The sequence below is a fragment of the Protopterus annectens genome, chromosome 2.part0 (genome assembly GCF_019279795.1).
Source record: "Protopterus annectens isolate FY-2018-M chromosome 2.part0, PAN1.0, whole genome shotgun sequence".
Classification (NCBI taxonomy): Eukaryota; Metazoa; Chordata; order Ceratodontiformes; family Protopteridae; genus Protopterus; species Protopterus annectens.
The window spans coordinates 1,160,686,154-1,160,706,694 of record NC_056728.1 but is presented as its reverse complement, the minus strand read 5'-3'; the positions used below and the strand labels follow the sequence as shown (position 1 = coordinate 1,160,706,694).

Sequence of the window (20,541 nt, the reverse complement as noted above, 5' to 3'; positions counted from 1 at the left end):
TTATTAACTTTAGTATGTAGTTCTTATTTTTTGTTGTATAACTTGACTTAATATTTTTTAAATGTTATAGATATCCTCTCTTCTACCTTGTATAAATCTATTAAGAAAATTCTTAAATTGTTATAAATCACTGTAATTTTATCTATACTGGAGCTTTTCTCCCCGGGCCTCTACTGTAAACGGATATATGTCCAGCTAGACTAGCCCGGTCAACAAATGTAAAATAAATAAAATAAAATAAAATTTTGCTCTTTCAGTTAGTTTTTTTTTTTTTTTTTTTGCCAGACAGGTCCAGTTTGGACAGTTATGTCTTGCTAAAGATGAGAAAAATGGCAAATATCCTACAATTTTAGAACAAGCAGTACTTTGTAACTTTAATTGTTACAGAAAGTTATGACTCTATGAAATACAATTCTACAAAACTTTCACTGATTATTGTCTTCTTACAGGTTTTGTTTCTGTAATAATAAAACTAGTTTGGGGATCTTAAGAGGGCAGCCCTAAATCCACTTTCAGAGAACCAATGCAGTGTTTTCATGTTACAACTTAAGAATCATTGTTAACGACTTTGCCTAGCTACCTTAATGGTGTATTAATCTGAGGGTCTCTTGATCAGCTATTAAACTGCTGTTTATCATTATAGGTGGGAGGGGCAGAAATCAGAGGCTGTTGCCTGCAGTACATAAATAGAGGATGTAGAGAAAGTGTCATTAGTTTACTGAGTGATTGTTGCACTTTTTAATAGCAAGGTGTACTAAGAGGTTGAATAATATGGATACTGCAGGCACAGTAAGATACAATTCTGTTTTGTTTGTTAGTGGTATTTTGTAATAGAGTGCTTAGCTTCTGGAAAACTTAGTTTGGGGGCTTACAGTTAAGGTTGTTTGAGGTTTAGTTATATTTTAGTATTGTGTCAAGTGTAATGATGTAAGGTGAAGTAACTACTCCAGCAGATTATATTACTGGTTTTCACCTGTTTTAGATCAGACTGTGCTACTTACACACTTCATGTATCTAAGGTGCATGACAATGTTATTCTCTGCTAAGGATTTCCTTTAATTACTAGCTATAAATTGTAGTAAATACTTTACTAATGCTAGTTTCCTTTTCTGTCCTTCCCCCTTTGTTTCATTAGCTGTAGTGAAGTGAAAGTCTTAAAGAATGTATTCCTTATAAACTATGAGAGGAGATCCTACAAAACTAAGATGGTAGGACTATGGATAGAGAATTTTTTGCATTAAGTGTAACTGAAGCAGATGAAAGCCTACTTAGAAAGGGTACTTGGAAGTTCTTGAAGCTAAGAATGAATTTGTTTGGGGTACAAGTGGGATCAAGAATGGGGGAGGAGACTAAATAGTTGTGCAAGTTGCCTCAAGTGTGAAATATTGCAGTTTGACCAGATTTTTGTCTCAAAAATTAATGACTGTTTTGAAGTTCCAAGTAAATTCAGTAATGTCAAAGTAAGTATTGACTAAGCCTGGACTAGTCTAGTAACAGATTGACTGACTTACTGGCCCAACTAACAATACTCTGTTGTATTGTAAATTGTTGCTGCAATCAAAGTCTTGATTGTTTGCTATAAACTTTAAAATCTGCTTCACTAGGTATAGTTTTGATCTCTGCTTCCTGTGGAGTAAACCTAACTGACTTAAACATGAAATGGCTTAACTAACTGTATAGCTAGCTGGAAGTTCCAGTAGTAATTCTTAGGAAGCCTCTTGTTTCTAGCAACATCAGAGCAGTGCAGCCTTATCTTTCAGCATTTTGGGTTTCTAACTTTGAATGAAACAGTATTTTGACAGTGGGTGTGATTATAATAGGGTCCCATTTGAAAGGTTGACATGACTGCACACAGTCTTGCTTTACCAAATACTCTGGCTTAGGTTGGTAAACCAGTGTTATGGGCTTTTAACTTTGCCTGCAATTGACTGGCTCCCTGATTGTGTTTTAAAAGGGTTTGTCTAGCATGCATTAAAGTGCTGTAGCTGGAGGAACTGTGTGTGCAGAAGTGCTGGGTCTCTGTGTCCAAAGCTACTGTCTGGGTAAAGCAAATTGCTCAGATGGTTTAGCTCCCTGTAAGGAGCTGATGGGTGCAGCAGGAAAAGCTTAAAGATTCAGGGGATTTTGGGAGGACTACACTGCATCTGACAGAATAAGGGTGTTGCATTTAAGTGCTTGCTGGAAGTATAAACTGTTTTTGGTAATTCTCTTCTGCAGCAGTAGTGGTAGGGATTCATCCTGGTGTTTTCTGGAATTTCTCTTCTGCAGCAGTAGTGTTAGGGATTCATCCTGAATAAACTATATTGCTGTTGGCAAGTGATGAAGCTAATCTGCCTCAGAGGTCAAGGGTGTTCAAGATTTTAGAATGTGGGTTCAGTTTAGCTAACATTCTACCCTTGTCCTTAAGTTGGCTTGACTAGATTCTAGTTGTAATGGAGCCTTTATAATTTAAATGTTACATGAGGCAGAACTTCCAACTTTTAGCTATTGTTTAAGAAATGTTCATTAAAGCAGTTTCTGGTAGATGTGATTGTATTCACATGCTTTTAAATCCCTGCAAACATTTGGTTTACTCTAAACCAAACCCTCTCAAGGTACTGTACAAGGCATATTGTGAACAGATTTTGGCATTAGCTTTGTTTAATGAACTGTAATGGTAATTTAGTTTTTGACTGTATTTAATTTTAACTGCCTGTAACAGGTTATAAAATGCAGGGCTGCTGTTGCTTGGGAAGCAGACAAACCTCTGTCTATTGAAGAAATAGAGGTTGCTCCACCCAAGGCTCATGAAGTCCGTATTAAGGTAAGATTTGTTTCTGTAGCTGAAACTTCTTCCAGTGTATATCCATGTCTTCACACTTGTGGATTGAATTTCAGATCAAACTGAGTATTGGTGGTATCAGTTGGTGCTCTTCTGTTAGAACATAACTTTAACCTGTATTTCATTTATGCAAGCTGTATGCCTCCTGTAAACTTAGATGGAGTAAACACTTGTGGGGTGACCTGTAGCACCATATCTGGGTGCTGTGACTTAAAATTGCAGTTCAACTGTACTAAAATCCTATCTAGTGCTTAACCTCCCCCACCCAAAAAACTGTATTTGGGATTCTAATATAATGCATGGTTGGCTGGGGATTCCAATATAATAAAATGGTTGGCTGCTTGAAGGGGAGTAATTTTTAGTTATGGGTACTAAATATGCAGATATAATCTCTCAAATATTGGTTGTCGTTCACATGCAGCAGTAACTTTGGAATCCTTTACACTTCAGAAGTGCAAACTGTGTTGCCTGGTACTGACCCACAAGTGTCTTGAGTAACTGTTTTGTCCTTATCTGACAAGGGCAGCAAGAGTTGGGGAAACTTCATAGTTCAGAATTGCTGGGAGGTGAAGGTTTTCACTGCACTCAATGTCTTCTCATAACTAGTTATGAGGGAAGACAATTGGGCATACTGAAATACTAATGGCGATATTCTGACCAGTACAAATGTTTTACATGCTACCCATTTCGGTCCATGGGAGCAGCTTTTACATGAATTCAGTGTTCTGATTATAGTAATGAAGTTCCTCCTCCCTCTGCACCCTTTCAAAAAAATACAACCCTAGTCAACAATGACAGAATAAATAACTTTAAAGCTGTTCATAGGGATGGCTTTGAGGGGAATAAGTTAGCTTGATATTCAACCATATGGTTTCTTACCATATTTTGGGTATGTGGCTTGTGATCTAACTTTGTACTATGGAAATTCATGCAGTTAACTTTCGCAGCATTTACCATTGCTCATATCCCCAGGACTACAGCATTTTAAAAGGCTCTGTTAATGCATATTTGTATAAGTTTGCTTTTCTTTGGACTGAAATGACTGGCAACTCTGAAGGACTGCCCTGGTAGACCCAGCTTGAGTTGATAATAGCACACCTAGCTGGGTGTTGGAGATGGCCCACAATGTACACTGCACACTGTCTGGATTTATATTGGCACCAGGTATGTGATATGGGGCTAAGGAGTGCTACTTCAAGTTAACTGCCTGCTATATATTGCTAAGGGGAGAGGGCAGACAATTCATTATATCCTAAATTTGTATTATGCTGTTGTCACAAAGGTGACTTAACTGTGATCGTGGTTCAATAATGTTAGTCATGGTGATTTTATAATCCTGCCACAGATAATAAAATTAGACCTGCAGAAGTTAGATTTCCAAATGTGCCTTGTATACAGGGTCAACAAATCGGTGCTACTAAGCTTCTGTAACACCACTCCAGCACCATTTGGAATGCTTATCATATAGGGCTTTGTTCCTGTTTCCACAACCAAGTAACTTAAAATTGTACTCCATGATCCATTGATTTTTCTTGAGCAGTACCAAGCTGCCTATTGCACTAACTGTAGCTGTACAGTAATGTGGGCTAGGATATAGTATTGGTGACTTCAAGTGGAATTGGCTGTACATCGTGATTTAAAATGTCTGGACATCTGGTCTTGAAATGGAGAGCATCCAAAGCTGTAAAATTTCTTGGGTTGCCACCTTTAGACTGCTCAGAAAACCTGGAGGTTCTATTAAGCATACCAGGAGTCTGTTCTTGGTTGGTTCTGTTTTCTGTGGGATTTCTGTTTGTATTAGGCCATCTTGAGAGGGCTCATTGGTATATACCACAGTATATGTGGGGTCCAAAAGACAAAGTATTCTGCAGGATTAAGGTCCCTATGCATGTAAATTAACTGCTGGTTGCAATCAGTGGAACACTTCTATTGAAGATGCAAGTAAAAAGGTAAATGTAAGCTTTTATTTATCAGCATAGATAAGTCTAGAGTCTCTGCCTGTTTAATTAGCTTTGAATAGCTCTCTAATTACTGTGGCAATTGCTTTAGAGGAATCCTTCCCTATGCAAATATTAAGATAACTGATATACTAATGAAACTTCCATTGTTTAAATTTCCAAACACAATGAATTGCTTGTATCCTACTTGTGAAATACTTGCTGTTCTGCAGATTGTAGCCACTGGAGTTTGCCACACTGATGCCCATGGACTACATTGTACTGCTGAACCTGCAGATAAAGACAGCATGTCTCTACCTGGTGTGAATCTGGGGACCTTCCCAATGATCCTGGGCCATGAAGGAGCAGGAATTGTGGAAAGCATTGGTGAAGGTGTAACTAATGTTAAACCAGGTATGAAACTACTTAATCCTGTATCTGTTTTATTGGTAACTTTATCACTGAATACTCCAAGCACACCAGTTACATGCAACTTATCACTTGCAGAAGCTGTAGAGGTACTATCTTTGTTTTCTTGTGTGCATGAAATGAGTAGATATGACTTGTCAGTGACTAGATGCTTAAATTCAGATGAGGAAATGTGGGTGGGGGATCCTGAAGATATAGTACTACAGGGGTGTCTAGAAGCAGATGGTGACCTCCCCTCTCCACTACAGTATATCTGAAAGATTAAATGGGTATATTATCCCCAAACATTAAAGCACCATCTCCAGAAAGTGTGGCTGTTCTCCATTAACCCCTTGTCTGGGATCAGTAACTTTATTTTGAGTAGCAAAAAAGTGGCAGACAGTTGCAAGAGATTCTCAAAAGCTGTGTAGAAGGGATGGCCTGGGTGGCTTCAGTGAATCCATAACTGTAGCATCTAATCTGAGTGGCTTATAATTTCTCCTAGAAATAACAAGTGTAAAGGAAGAATGGACCAAGGATAGAAACAGCACAGCAGAGTTGCTGATCAAAGCTAGTTTCCAGTCATTGATGCAGGCAACTGGTATCTTTAAATCTGAACAGGAGGGAGTAAAAATGCATCCTCCAGGATGATGGAATCTGAGTAGGTTTTCACCCTAGGTGTACTATACATGCTCTTTGCTGAAAAGTGTGCATCTTGGGAAGACTCCCATGGGTACCTTCCACAGCTGGTAATGCCTACAGAAAGGGGCATTTTCCAAGTTATATTGCCTTGGAATGTCTTCAACAGGATATGGCGAGTCTATCACAGGACAAACATGTAACCTGGAACCTGAACTTTTGGGGGGGGGGTCTGCACTTTACAGTCCTTAAAATATTTTTTGCCACTTGACTGTGGCACATTGAAGAGCAATGCTACAAGAGAAAATGGCCCTGCTCAAGAACAGCCACAGTGCATCAAGCAGGAGAAAATTGCATTGCAACATGTGCATATTAAGATAATTGCACTTTGTAGTGTTTTGAGGACTTTCATCAAATGCCAATTCACACTGAGAATGATCAAGATTTTTATCCTTGTTGGGACTTGTGTGGGGACCATACAGACTTGGGCACATCTCCAAAGTAATCTACCAGCTGGACACCTTTTGAAGACTCCTCCTAACCATGCAGGGTTTGACCATAAACCTCTGCCATAGGTTTGCCCATAAACCTGTGCCATAGGTATAAACTGTAAAATGCTATGCCACACAAGCTAGACCATTCAGGACACCAAACTCCACTGAAGTACTTTTGTCTTTAACACATTTCACCATGTTATGATTTAACCTACACTTTTGAGCAAGGATGGAAACTGGCTGGAACATGATTGGGAATGGTGGCTGGAACATGATTTGGAGTGGCTCAGGAGCAGAGCCAAAAACTAGAATCTAAACAATTTTATCCAAATAGTCTACAGAGCCTGGATGCACTTGCATAGACTAGAGGTGTCCTTTTACACAAGTCTAATCATCTGCTAGATAATGGCTATGAAATGAAACCACAACTAGCATAAAATATAAACTGCAGTTGAAAACTGATCTGGGTTTTGATGTGTGGAATACTGTTTCTCAAATATGCCTCCTCTGCTTCCATTTATAAAATATATATTCCCTTTTTCCACTCGCAAGGTCAGTCTATTTCTGTCCTTTATTGCATGTAGTAACATGTGTTCTGTTGCCCCTGCAAGTCTAAAGCTGTTAACCCCCTATTGGCTAAAAGTAAGTGGCTGGTCTTAATAGCACCCTGGTACTTCAGTAACTTGGTACTGGAGGAGGTAAGGGATCCTGTTTTAGCATTTAATCTAATGGTGTAGAATGGGCCATGTTAATGTATGCAGGGAGACTAGCTGCTGTACTGGGGATTAAGCTCTCACTTACAGTAAATACATAAGCTGCAGTAGCTGGATCTGAGCAATGGGGGCTCAGTAAGTCCATCTTGCCAGATGGAGAGCTTCAAGTCAGACTTAAGCTTGTGCTCTCTAAACTTGTGTGGCTATAAAGGCCACCACTACCAACTACCCATTGCAACTGATAGAATGGTATCAGTCTCCACAGTAAATCCTTGTAGCCGTAAATGTAATTTTGGGATGGGAAAGATGAAACCTTGGGCTTGACTCATGGACACAACACTGGGACATTGGACAAATGTAGATGACACTGATTCCATGACATCTATAAACAGATGCAATAGGCAAGTGAGTAGTGACTACACTAGGTAAATTCTCAAATGGTGCATACTGATCTGCCTTGCATGATGGCACTGTCCCTACTGGGAGTAACTGAAGGTCACCATCCCCAGACATTCTTGATAGAAATGGCACTTGGTCCTAAAAATTCTCTAGGTGGTACCAATGTTTATCCCTTAATGTATTCAAGGTTTTCTTAAGCCTAAATTATTTTCTAAACTGGAATATCTACCTCTTAAGCTGTTTGTGGTGTCAGCATATTAAAATATACCTTCATCTTGTTGCCTTTAACTACTATACTCTAGTATCTGAACCAAACAGTGCTCAGTCTGGGTTCTGTTGTGGCTATGCACTGAGCCTGGCTAGAGGAGTCTCCATTGTGTTCCAATAACATTATCGGAATTCTGTGATGCCTTGTTTTACTGGAGTACATCAGAAATGTAATGGATACAAAGAGGGACAAACTATCAAAGCAGCAGACTTTTATTTTTTATTCAGTGTTATCCACTTGTTTACTATTCCTTGCAGCTGAAGGACTTGTGTGGATGAGGTATTGGATGACTACTTAAAATTCACTGAAACAGAATTGTACTGTCAATTCTAAAACTAAGGGAGTAGACTATGACTAAAGTGTAGGTGAGCCTTTGCTTCAAGGTAAGCACTTAAGGTATTTGCAAGGTATTTGGAAGGTAGGGCTTTCAGTAACTGGGATGTGAGAATTTTAAACTTGGCACAGAAGTTGGTCACAAAGTAAGGCATTGGTAGGCCAGTCACCCCTATAGGAAGTTAAGTGGGACTAGAGGTGAAAATGTATTTGCTTGCTAACTGACTTGAAATCTGATATAGGCATTACCTGTACACTCCCATTCCCCATTGATATAAAGGTAAAGGCTAAAATAGTATCACTTATCAGCTGTTTTGTAGTTGGCCTTTGTGCTACCGTATGTTTTAAGTAAATTAAATTGACTACAGAAAAGTAAGTTAGCTGGATAGCTATCATACAGACAATGCATCCTGCTAAAATTTACAACTATACAGACATGCCTAACAACCTCTTTACAGCAAGGAAATCTGGGTAAAGCCATAAGTAAGGGGGTGGTGAGTCCCCAAAATTGCACTACCTTAAATATTGCAAACATTGAATAGGTTTTCTATTCTCCAAAATTTTCTGGTGGATGCAAAGCCCAAGACTAAGACCCATCCTATTAGGAGTTGAATCCTCAATCTCACATTTCTGGTCTCAAAATTTTGTTTTTATAGCAAATGTGGCAAAAATCTCTACAGTTAAATGTGTAGATACTGGAACACTAGTGGATCCAAAAGCCAACAGCTGTAAGACCACATCTCCATTCCTACAATATGCAACATGCCTATATACAAAGTCACTCCACAGATGGCTTAGTATTTCAGAAAGGAGTGGTATGAACACTTTGTGCAAGTTAAGCACTGAAATAGTAAGGCAATTGAGCTCATAATGGCAAGATATTTTGTCAAGTGTGGTGCTGTTAAGTCTCTACATACAGAAGAGCTTGATAAAATGATGCCTGTATTGGCTAAACTTTTACTTCAGACTTTCTACGCTACAAGACATCTGCTCAATTGACACAACAGCATAGCTGACATCAAGCCAGTAACTTATGGAATTTTGGATATAAAGAATTTAAATGGCTGGGAGTAAGTCTCATCTACTGGCTTTTTTTCAGGTGATGCTGTTATTCCCCTCTGGTTGCCACAGTGCAGTGAATGCAAGTTCTGTTTAAATCCAGACAGTAACATGTGCACAAAGCTCAGGTAAGTTGGCATTCAACTGAACTACTTGTTTACTGATTCATTTAACCATGTATAACATACAGGATGACTCCATCCTGCTCCAAAGGCCTTTAGGGATAAAATGACACCTTCACATTAAATAGGACTAGATCTAACTGGGGTGGAGTGGCTGTATTAAAATATCACTGACCAGGGGACAAGCTATTTGTATCCAGTACTGACTGCATGATGCTAACTCATTAAACTGGGGTATCTTTTTACCTTGGATAAAAGATGGTATATTTTTCCCTGTTAAAATGGTAAAGAACTCTCATTCCATTGTGGAGCTCTGCACTACTTGGAGGGTAACTTGCTTAATGCAAGTAATAAGTTTTTTGACCTGTAATTGGCATGGTATAAATTATTGTGCATGCATTGCAATATAGCTTCAAGCAAACACTTGGCTACTTCATAAGCCCTTACAGCACTGCTCTATTGCACAAATTTTTTGCTGTCTGTCTTCTAACAATAGTTGTGATTCTACATGTTAGAACTTATGCATGGTGATGCAAAACCTGTTTCAAGGTAATTGGCGTAATAAATGCTCACAGTTTTGGCTACATTTTTTGCCTTTATCTTCCACTACACTTTTGGCTTGTCCCTGATTTCTTAGTAAGAATCCCCAGCAGATTTTTTGAAAGCCTGCCTGCTGGTCAGACTGAATTAGAACTGTTTAAATGAAAGGTTAACCAACCCTTTCAGGTCTGAAATGAAACTGTACTTGGTGAACATCTGAGACTGAGTTTAGGGTATGCCTTTACCTCCAAACAAATGGAAAAATAGTTTCTAGGAGCCTGTCTTCTGCAAGAAATGTAGACAAGCAGACTGGGTATAAATCATGGAGCCATTGTAAACTTTGTATGCTCTTGTAATGTATAAGAGCTGTGAATTACAAAAATGCAATGTCTATTGTGGACTGTGCAGAAGTGCACAATTCTCTGTAGGCAACACTTCACTCCTCCCACCCTTCTAGAAAAATAACTTTAGCCCATAAAGGGGCACCTTACTGCCCCCCTTGGACCTCAGTGGTTCAGTGAGACTTTCAACCTGATGTGCCTGTAAACATGTGAAGCCCTCTGTTTCAGTTGGGACTGTTTTGAACTCTGCAGATGAGCTTCACTGTGGCACAGATGAGCTCTAGCTGTTTAAGACTGGCTGGAACAGTCCTAATCTCTGAAGAGTTCAGACATGGCAGTGCCATATTTGAACACTAGCCAATGAGTGGCCATTGAGCTCCAGGCCCAGGAGTGAGTTGTCTTCCTCTGGAGTGAACCCTTGGGCATAGAGCTTACACCCTTTAGATTTGAGACTGGATGATGCAGTTATCAAATTCCCTGATAGTAGGGTCAAACTGCAGCCTTGCCAACTCCTGCCTTGCCTGAAGGTCTAACCTCTACACCTTCCTCCTTGGTAGGAAGGTAAAAATCTTGGTGAATGACTGCCTGCATCCACAGTAAGGAACCAGGACAAGACTGCTATATTTTCCAACTCTTCCGTTCTGTTGGAAATCTAACTATTCCATGACCTGTCCACAGGTGGACTTCAGCTGCTGGGATGTGCATAATTGCAACTTTGTACATAAAGCTTGACGTCTGTATCACCTACATATGCATATAGTTTTGCTGGTACTAGTTTAAAAATTGATACTTGGTTCAGTGTTACTGATACCTAGATAGTAATATAGCCCTTAAGGGCTATTTTAAGCCTAGCCAATTAAAGCAAGTGAGAAACTCTTGTGTCAGTAAGGTAAATACTTTAACCATTATTCCAACCTCCCAAATTTGTCTTTATTATCTGGAGATCTGAATTCCCATGAGCCATAGAAGTTTAACCCTCAAGTTGGGCACCTTGCACTCCTCTGCCATCCTGGCATTCATGGGTATTATGTAAACCATAACAGTTATGAAGGGGGCAAGCCTTGTATAATTACCAAAGATTAAGCAACACATCCTGATTCAAATATCAAGACTAACACCCTTGCTTGAGTTGCATGATATAAAAGTAGAAATGCAAGAGTTCAGACTGCTTAAATGGACTGCTGGTGCCCTGCCACTTAGAGGTGCATAACATACACTCAACCTCTTGGAGCAAGACATCTGGACAAAGCCACAAATGGGGGATAAGCCTAAAATATGGTCCCTTTTTAAATGTTGCTCTTTTCAAACTTGGTTAATAAAAAAAAAAATGAAATGTTGGAAGGATATAAAGTCTGAAATGTTGGCCATTTTCTGACTTCAGTCCTCAATGATTTTTGCCAGAAAACTGCAATCCTGATAAACTGATCAATCTGGACAGTTGAGGTATGGTACACAAACTGAGATGGAAGTAACCACAATTGCATTTCTTCCAACAGCAGATATTGCATTTGGCACTGCATAATTTGTGAAGAGTACTTTCACTAAGTACAGCTGGCAGGAATTCTGGCAGCAAAATCTCATTTCACTCCTTTAAAAATGAAGCTGGTTACACTCATGATGTGGTAGTATGAGACATTACTACTTGCTATACAAATTCAGGGGTGAGCATTGCACTAAAGGGCTCAAACTCTTCCTCAGACTGTAGCCCAAATAAAAGGCTATTCAATGTCTAAAACCTGAATGTAGTACAGCGTTAAGGTACTGATGGGAGGCCTCTGTTCAGTGCATTTTGACTGGAGACCAACTTCAGTCCTTGCCTACACCCACTTTGCTTATACTAGGCATCTAGTATTCAAACACCTAGGTAAACTACAGCAGACAAACTAAAATTGACAACTGGATGAGGTACAGGATGAAGGATACCCAGAAATCATGTGCTGTAGAGCCAGCAACCAAAATGGCAGGCTGAGTAGATCTCCTTTTGGTTTTGAGTCTTTAAATTCACTTGGAGGTGAACAGCAATGACTGAATTGAGCAAAAGTGCAGCACTTGAAGGGAAATTTCCATTTCTGTGGAAGACTAGCTTAATCAGGCCTCTTGCATAGGCCAAGATTGTGCACACAGGTACTAACTTTGTTAGTCACACAAGGTGGGGAGTGTTAATTCCAGAAATGACTAGCTTAAGATTAAGCCTGACTTGCCTTGCTATCAGAAAAGCTGAAGGATTTGGAGAACTGGGATGAGTGCCTGAATTTAAATGTCTTGGATAGTCTGCACTAGTAGAATGAACATAAAGGTTGTAGCAGACCAAAGATGTCTGCATAGCCGGATTGTGAATGTGATGGGCTGGCCACTAACAAAGTGCCACTGAACAGTGGCTGCCAGCAGATGACCCTTTGTAATGGCAAACTCTCAATGGCAGTAGTAATGCAGACCATATAACTAGATTCTTTAAGTGCCAAATTACTGGATTAATAGCTCCATGCTATGTACAGCTATCCAAATGTTGGTTTCAAATGGACAATAGAGAAGGGGAAGTGGAAACTAGCTCAAGTTCATGAATTGCTTCTATCAATGGCAGGGTATACAGAGCAATGGTAGCAGGTGTACATAAACATCTGCAGTTTCCTTCATTGCCTTATAAGAAGAGTTCAATTAGAAACAGATTAGAACATATGCACAGACCATTGTATTCCACACTATTCAGATTAAATTCCTAAAGTTTTCAGAATATTCCCTTGAAAGCATTTGGACATCTATTTATTCGAATAGCCTTATTTACTTTATTTGGAACAAATTATCTTTTTGGTGTCTGAATGCTACTGTTAAACCTCCCTGTAGGAGAGATGAGAATTCTGTAGCTGGAGATCCTTCCTCCACTCTGAAGGACTTCTTGTCTAGGAAGGATCCATTAGGGGGTTTGCCCAGGGTGCCAACAGTGAGCTACAGCTCTTTATAGGGTAATGACACTGCTAGAGCCAGAAAGTCTATTTGAAGCTTTAGCATTCTTAGACTTGCAATTTAGTTGTATGGCTGGAGAGAAGACTGGATGATTAAACCAGGCAAGCTAACAGGCTGGACAGCCTTTAAAAGGGGGGTTGCATTAGAGGAGAGTTGACTGGTTAGACCATGCTCCAGATTTGATTGGGTGGAGGGGGCTGTAGATGGAAGCAGCTTGAAGGATGTAGCAAATGGGAGGTGTACTTCCCAAAATTCTGTACTTAATTGCACAGAGGCAGGGTTTGTCCTTCAGTGTTATGGAACAAATCTTCAGCCTTCAGGGTTTGAGGGTCATGGGATGGTGACCAGCTGGCTTCCTTGCACTGAAGGAGTTTTGGAAACCCCACTGGTTATCAGGGGCAGCAACAGTACATTCCACTTCCCCCACTCAGTGGTAGCTACTGGCTCTAGACTATCATTTGGGACTCTGTTCAGGCATAACCAGCAATAACAACTTGCCTTCTGAGGAGCTAGTAGCCCATTTTGGTAAGAGCTGGGATATCGAGCCATTTTAGATCTAGTGGGATAAGGCCAGGGAGTACTGCTGACTGAGTGGGGATAGAGGAAGGTTGACTAGATGCCTTCTGCCTTGCACTGGAGGTTGCATCTCGTCACTCCTAAAACACCAAACCCTTTGCTAAGGGACTCTATTCCCCATCATGAAAAAGATGTAGGTAGGTTATCTTGCACAAAAATTCTGGTTCTGGTATAGGTGCTGCAATCACTGGCTACTCTGACCTTTCAGAACAGCAGTCTGTAGGAAAAGTAACCTGGAATCCAATCTAGACTGCCAAAATTTCAGAGCTGTTGCATATATGAAATCTAAAAATGCATGGCCATATCTGAATTGCATGCCTTGACCATGTTTTTGCATGCATTTAACTGGGGGGAAAAGAACTGGGACATGAACATGTTTAAGGAAATATCACTCTACAGAGTATATAGATGGAGTCTTACTTGGCATGCATGTAAATACAGTTCCATCTTTTCTACTTGGGGAAAGATTCTTGCTGACATGTACTTCTATTTGTTGAACAGTGAAACTAATCAAACCATTGGCCTCATGACTGACAAGACCAGTAGATTCACCTGCAAAGGACAGCAGCTCTACCACTTCATGGGGACCAGCACCTTCTCAGAGTACACTGTGGTGTCGGACTTTTCAGTTGCTAAGATTGATAGTGCTGCAGCTCTGGACAAAGTGTGCCTAATAGGCTGTGGGTTCTCCACTGGTTATGGTGCTGCCCTGAAATCTGCAAAGGTAAGCTATTCTGTTGCCTTTATTTCAATTTGAACTTTGATTTTCTAGGAATACTCCCAGACCCCCTCACTAGGTTAGTTACCCAACCAGGCAGGTCCATTGTTTAGGTAGGAATCTGCAATTTCTGGTGAATACATGATGGCAAGCTTGCACAAGGTGAAATGAACATGTGCTCATCTGCTTAATGATCCAGAGCCTCCAAATGAAAATCTGTTCAGGTTGTTTCACAGGCTAAAACAAATTCCCACAACAGTTAGCTGCTCCATACCTGGGCTGTCTACTCAAATCTGCTTCTACTCTTTGCAATCAGCAAGCTTCATGGCATGTAGATGTACTGAATGGGTATAGTGTATTGCTGTGCTGACCCCATAATGGTATCTAAATTTGGGGTCTGTGGGCTCTAATGGGAGGTATTTTTAACATTGCTAAAAGATGCTTCCTAACATTTGTGTATTAAATATCACCTTTTTTCTATTTAAGGTGAAGGAAGGTGCAACATGTGTCGTGTTTGGACTGGGAGGAGTTGGCCTTGCAGTGGTTATGGGATGTAAGGCAGCTGGTGCCTCACGAATCATTGGCATTGACATCAATGAAGAAAAGTTTGAAAAGGCTAAAGGTTTTGGTGTTGCAGAGTGCATCAACCCCAAACTTCATGATAAGCCCATTCAAGAAGTGCTCCTAGAAATGACTGATGGAGGAGTGGATTATGCCTTTGAATGTGTTGGAAATGTGGGCCTTATGGTAAGCAGCTTTTTAAATTTCAGATGTTCAGTGCTAGGTGAGGAACTTTCACTGACAGAGTCCAAAAATTAGGAATTCAAATGTGTAAAGAGAACACTCTTGGAATTCTAGAAGGCGAGTCTGCATTAAGTTGACTGCGGCAGTGAAACTCATTGCTATGACTAGCTTAAGCAGACAGTGGCACACACTACCTCTTGTATCCCAAGAACTGGCACAAACAGCAAAATTAACACTTGTAGTTTTCTATACAGGGAAAGAAAATTAATTGTAATTTGAAAAAATGAGGCTAAATGCTTCTCTGTGGGGAAGAAAAGCAGTACAGCAGGAATAATGCACCCCACAGTGAAATGAGGGGGGCTGAATAATCCAGGGGCACATGCCTTGGAAAATGTCAAGCTGTGAGTAGCTCCCACACCAGGTAAAACTAAAGGAGAAAAACACTGAATCTGAACATTGCCTGATATTGAAAGTGTAATTTCAAGTAGTGCGGTTATGTCATTTAGAATGTACCTTGGTCATATGATGCAGTAACTTCTAGCAATATGGATGACTGCTGGGGAAGAGGCATTGTAAAAAGCATGGAATGACAACAGATGGTGAATTAATGTAGTGTCAGTAAACTATATGCCTCAACATTGGCATAAAGATGTTTCCTTTCATCTATGGGGGGCTCATAAGCCTAGGCCAAAGTAGAAGCTACAAATGACATCTGGATGAGTGCAGTTAAGGGCAATACATCTGGATGTGGCTCCACCACTGTCTGCAATCCAGTTAACCATATGATGTGACAGATGCTGCTTGCCTGCAGGAGTAGAGATTAGCATAATTAATACTCTTCTCTACATCATGGGAATACTTTACAATGCAGAGTCTTGCTGTAGGCAAAAGATGCACCAATGTTGCAATCTGTAGGTGATGCCTTGAATGTGCCAATTATACCAGCAGCACAGAAGGTGGAGACTTCAACTGCCTAGTACCACTGTTTGCAGTGGATTTAACTCTTTACTCATGGTACAGGATTTTCCTTCCCATTTTAAGATCTTGACAAAATTCTCTGTCCCTGCAAAGTGGCAGTACTCTGGCTTGACAAGAATTGTTCTAATGTGAGCTTTGTCAAGGGTAGATTTGAGATGGTTTTGTATTTGTCCAGTTTGGCAACTAAAATTCATGCAGGTGAACGTTTGTTAAAACCTATTCTTTGTAGCTGTGTAATGTACTTGAGTTGGTCATGAGGGAACATTTTCCAAGCACAAAGCTGGGAATAGTCTACAGTGCATCTTCCACATGATTTGTCCTCAAGTCCTGTTTTACAGGGGTGGGACATTAAACCTGTGATGCAGCTAAATGACACAGCATGAGTAGTTGGATAAAAATGCAATAATTAGAGCAACCTAATGTAACTCAATTTTCTTGCATTTGTACACTTCCCAGAATCTCAAGATATGATTGTAATCTAAGGTTGTCTCTTGCAGACCCTACCTACTGCCAGTTGGCCCACTTTGGGGGGAGCTCTGGCTACTTCTGCATGTTGAACCCTATTAACCCAACTCCAGCTACACCAGCTTGCTAGCTCTTCTGGTGTAGCCTATCCTAGCATTGGGGAGTGCCCCTCCCCTTGGACAACTGTTTGCCATACAAGGAGGGGTCCATCTTCCCAAAGGATGGTTGACCTACAGGCAGTCACTTAATATTCCCCATCACAGCTGTAACTGGGGTGGGTGGGGCAAAGGGGTGTGATGGTACACAAGTGTAGTGCACTTCAAAATGAAGTGCCCCAACTTGCTGCAGATGGGCAGAGCTTGATTGCCTCCCTTCCCTTGATACATACTCTATTCAAACATTGAACTGGACAAACTATTGGATATTTCTATAGTTCTGCTAATCATTGGCTTGTTTGCACCCCAGTGAAGTGAACCCTTTTGCTGTTCACTCTCCCACCTAATTAAGTAATTTCGGCCATTGTGGAATAGTTATAGTACCCTACTTTTGTTCAGCCTACAAAGCTCAGTATTTGTCCAGTTTTCATAAGTATGTAGTTAACTGCCAAGTCTACAAATCCCTTAATGAGTTTACTCAATTACTCACTTTCATGCATCTTCAGTCTTCCAGTACCTATAGACAAGTCTGTCAGCATGGGATAGTTTGCAGTGGCTGCAGGCTAGTTGCAAACTTTCTAACTGATGTAATCAAGGCTACAACATTGATCCTTTGCTCTAGTGTGCAGTATTTGGTATTTTCAACAGTAAGATTTTAAATTTCTGGGTCTAAGTATCTATTTCCTAGATGGAGCAAGTACACTAAACTGCTTTCTTTTTAAGAAATCTGCTCTGGAGTCTTGCCGTATTGGAGGTGGAACTTGTGTGATTGTTGGAGTGGCTACATCAGGAACCATTTCTGTCCATCCATTCCATATGGTACTGGGCCGTGTACTGACTGGGAGCTATTTTGGAGGTAAGGACTTGGCAATTGAGATCAACACTTTATTTATGTATTTATTTATTTATTTATTTAAATTTGTTGACCGGGAGTGTCCGACTGGACGTGGGTCCATTTTCAGCGGAGGCCCGGGGAGAAAAGCTCCATAGTAAAATAAACAGACAGTAGTTACATTGGATTACATAGTGATTAACAATTTAACATAGAAATTACTTACAATATATTTACAGATGAAGAACATAGTACATCAGTAGACAACTAGAATCTTTATCTGTGAAGTACATAACAGGCATTAACAAATGTAACAATGAGAAGTTCCTGCTGTATAATAAGTACTAGGCTTATGAGCATCTGAGCTTGCTATCATCAAGGTAGTTAGTGGAGGTGAAAGGTAGTAGTTGGATGGGGTGGATGATATTAGAGTGGGAGTTGCAAAGGCATAGCCAGCATGTTTTTAGGTGCGCTTTTAATAAAGTTTTGAAGTTGGTGCATGATGGTGCGGAGGTAATTGTGGGTGGGAGTGAGTTCCATAATTTGGCTATGGCGCAAGAGAATAGTGCTTCACCAGCAGAGTTATTGGCTTTAGTGATCTGCAAGTGATTTTTGTTGCTGGATCTTAGTGGTCTGGTGGTGCGATAGGGTTGGAGTAGATTCTGGAGGGATGGGACATTTAGTGGATGGTTTACTAGTTTGTGGGTGAGTGAGAGTTGATACCACTGCAGGAGGTGAGGGAGTTCAAGCCAGCCCAGTTCAGCAAGTGAGAGACAGTGGTGACTACGGTAGGATGCCCCTGTGGTGAATTTTGCGATTTTGTTGTAGCAGGTCTCTAGCTTGTTTAGATCACATTGCCTTAGGTTGGTATATACTGGAGAGGCATAAAGTAGGGTGGAGATAAGGTGGGAATTTGCTATTGAAATCTTTGCTGCTTTGGTGAGAAATTGTTTATTTCTGTATAATGCTTCTAGTTTTTTGTGGACTTTTTTTATGGTCATGGATATGTGAATGTCAAATTTTAGTTTATTGTCTATTTCCACTCTTAGCAATTTGGTGTGTTCAGTTGGGTATATACTGGTGTTGTCTTTTGCTGTGATGTTAAAGTGAGAGTTTTGAGTATGTTTGGTGGGTTGGAAGATGAGTAGTTTAGTTTTGTTTGGGATGAGTATTAAATGGGCATCGGATAACCATGTTTCAACAGAGGAAAAGGCTTCTTGTGTGACTTTTTGCAGTTTGGGTAGGGACTGGGCTGAGCAGATGATGGTAGAGTCATCTGCGTATTGGATGAGTGTGCCATGTTTGGTGGCAGAGGCTAGATTATTGGTGTAAACAGAGAAAAGTAGGGGTCCAAGGATGGATCCTTGAGGAACCCCTATGGAGACAGGTAGTTGGGGAGATATGTCATTCTGCCATACAACGGATTGTTGGCGGTCAGACAGGTAACTCTGAAACCAGTTGGTGACTGATTGCGAGAAGGATAGGTTATTGAGGACAGAGATAAGTTGTTTGTGTGGGACCATGTCAAATGCTTTAGATAGGTCTAGGAAAGCAGCAGAGGAGAGATAGCCATTGTTTTTATGCTGAAGGATAGTGTTTGTAAAGGAGAGTAAGGCAGTGGTGGTGCTATGGTTTGGTCGGAAACCATGCTGAGTACTGGAAAGGAGGTTGTTAGTAAGGAGGTAGTGTGAGACCTGAGAGTGTATGCATCTCTCTAGTATTTTGGAGAGTGGAGAGAAAATAGCTATGGGGCAGTAATTGGTTAGTTCTGCAGAGGGTCCGCCTTTGTGGAGGGGAATTATATGTGAGACTTTCCACAGTGTAGGAACGTAACTTTCTGACAGAGATCGGTTAATCAAGATGGATACTGGGTAGGCCAGAGCATCAGCTGCGATTTGTAGGTATTCACTTGGGAGGTTGTCTGCTGCTAATTTGGTGGGTTTAAGTTTAGTTAAGAGTTTTTTTATGTTGGAGGTAGGTACAGGAGAAAAAGAGAAGGCAGTGGGAGATTACTAGTTGAAGGTGTGGGTTGGAGGGGAGGGGGGTTGTGTTGTTTAGCTAGTGATAGTATGGTTTGGGTGAAGTGTGTGTTGAATGAGGTAGCAATATTTTCTGAGGAGTGAGGGATGTTAGGGAGGGGTACTGACTTTACTTGGGTGGAGGATGGAGTTTATGGAGGACCAGAATTGTTTGGGGCTGTGTTGTGAGGAGTCTAGGGCAGACTGGTAGTATTGGAATTTGTCCCGTTTATTAGCTTTTGACTCTATTGCGTAGTTCTAGGAATTTCTGTCTAGCTGCGGGGGTTTTGGTTTTGCGCCAGTGCTCCCAGGCTTTATCCCTGTTTTTCATTTCTGACTTAGTGGTTTTCTGTAGCCATGGGGAGGGTTGTGCTTTGGTTCTGGAAAATCTTATGGGGCATGGTAATTAAGGATTTTCAGGAAGGTAGTATTAAAAGATTCAGCTCGTCATCTAGACTGAGGTACTTTAGAGCATGCCAGTTACATTCTTTGAGGATGAGATGAATGTGAGTGGGTTAAAGTTTATTTTTTACGTATTTGATGATAGATGACAGGTTTAGCTTGGTACAGGTATTTTTTGAGTAGGAATGTTGGGGAGTGATCACTGAGGCTATCTGATAAGCAGCCTGTTATATATGACTGGGGGTTCTTACTGACTAGTATCCAATCCAGGGTAGAGTGCTTGCTGGAGTTTTTATTTATCCTTGTTGGTGACTGGATTAGTTGGGTGAAGCCATGAAGGTGTACATGATGGGTTGGATTGTTGCCAGAACAGGATTGCCAGTCAATATTGAAATCACCTAAGATGATAGTTTCTTGGGGGAGATGGTGGGTAGACCAGCTGAGGTTTGCTTTTATGCTTTGCTTGCTTATCATATGATAGCATCATATCATAGCATAGCATAGCATCATATCATATGCTATGCTTATCAGACCAGCTTTGCTTTTATGCTTTCATCTTTGTAGAAGGATATTTGTACTACCAGCTTTTAAACGTGCCACCTAATAGAAGGTAATGTG

At 40.6% G+C, this 20,541-nt stretch overlaps 2 protein-coding genes across 6 annotated transcripts in view; both read left to right on the top strand.

Annotated features, from left to right (window-relative positions):
• PKD2 (polycystin 2, transient receptor potential cation channel) overlaps nucleotides 1–20,541 on the top strand; it is a 922,997-nt gene that overhangs the window by 253,389 nt on the left and 649,067 nt on the right. The gene's annotated exons all lie outside the window — the stretch shown is intronic.
• LOC122793391 (alcohol dehydrogenase class-3-like) overlaps nucleotides 1–20,541 on the top strand; it is a 67,772-nt gene that overhangs the window by 19,045 nt on the left and 28,186 nt on the right. The window contains exons 1-7 of one of the 4 annotated variants that reach the window (XM_044061363.1): nucleotides 694–789; nucleotides 2,702–2,803; nucleotides 4,992–5,172; nucleotides 9,112–9,199; nucleotides 14,113–14,335; nucleotides 14,816–15,076; nucleotides 17,395–17,527. In XM_044061363.1, coding sequence (XP_043917298.1) covers nucleotides 772–789; nucleotides 2,702–2,803; nucleotides 4,992–5,172; nucleotides 9,112–9,199; nucleotides 14,113–14,335; nucleotides 14,816–15,076; nucleotides 17,395–17,527 — 1,006 coding nt within the window. In that variant the 5' untranslated portion in view covers nucleotides 694–771. Of the gene's footprint in view, nucleotides 1–693; nucleotides 790–2,483; nucleotides 2,595–2,701; nucleotides 2,804–4,991; nucleotides 5,173–9,111; nucleotides 9,200–14,112; nucleotides 14,336–14,815; nucleotides 15,077–17,394; nucleotides 17,528–20,541 lie in introns of those variants that run through there. The other 3 variants (XM_044061362.1, XM_044061366.1, XM_044061364.1) reach the window with 3 other exon arrangements.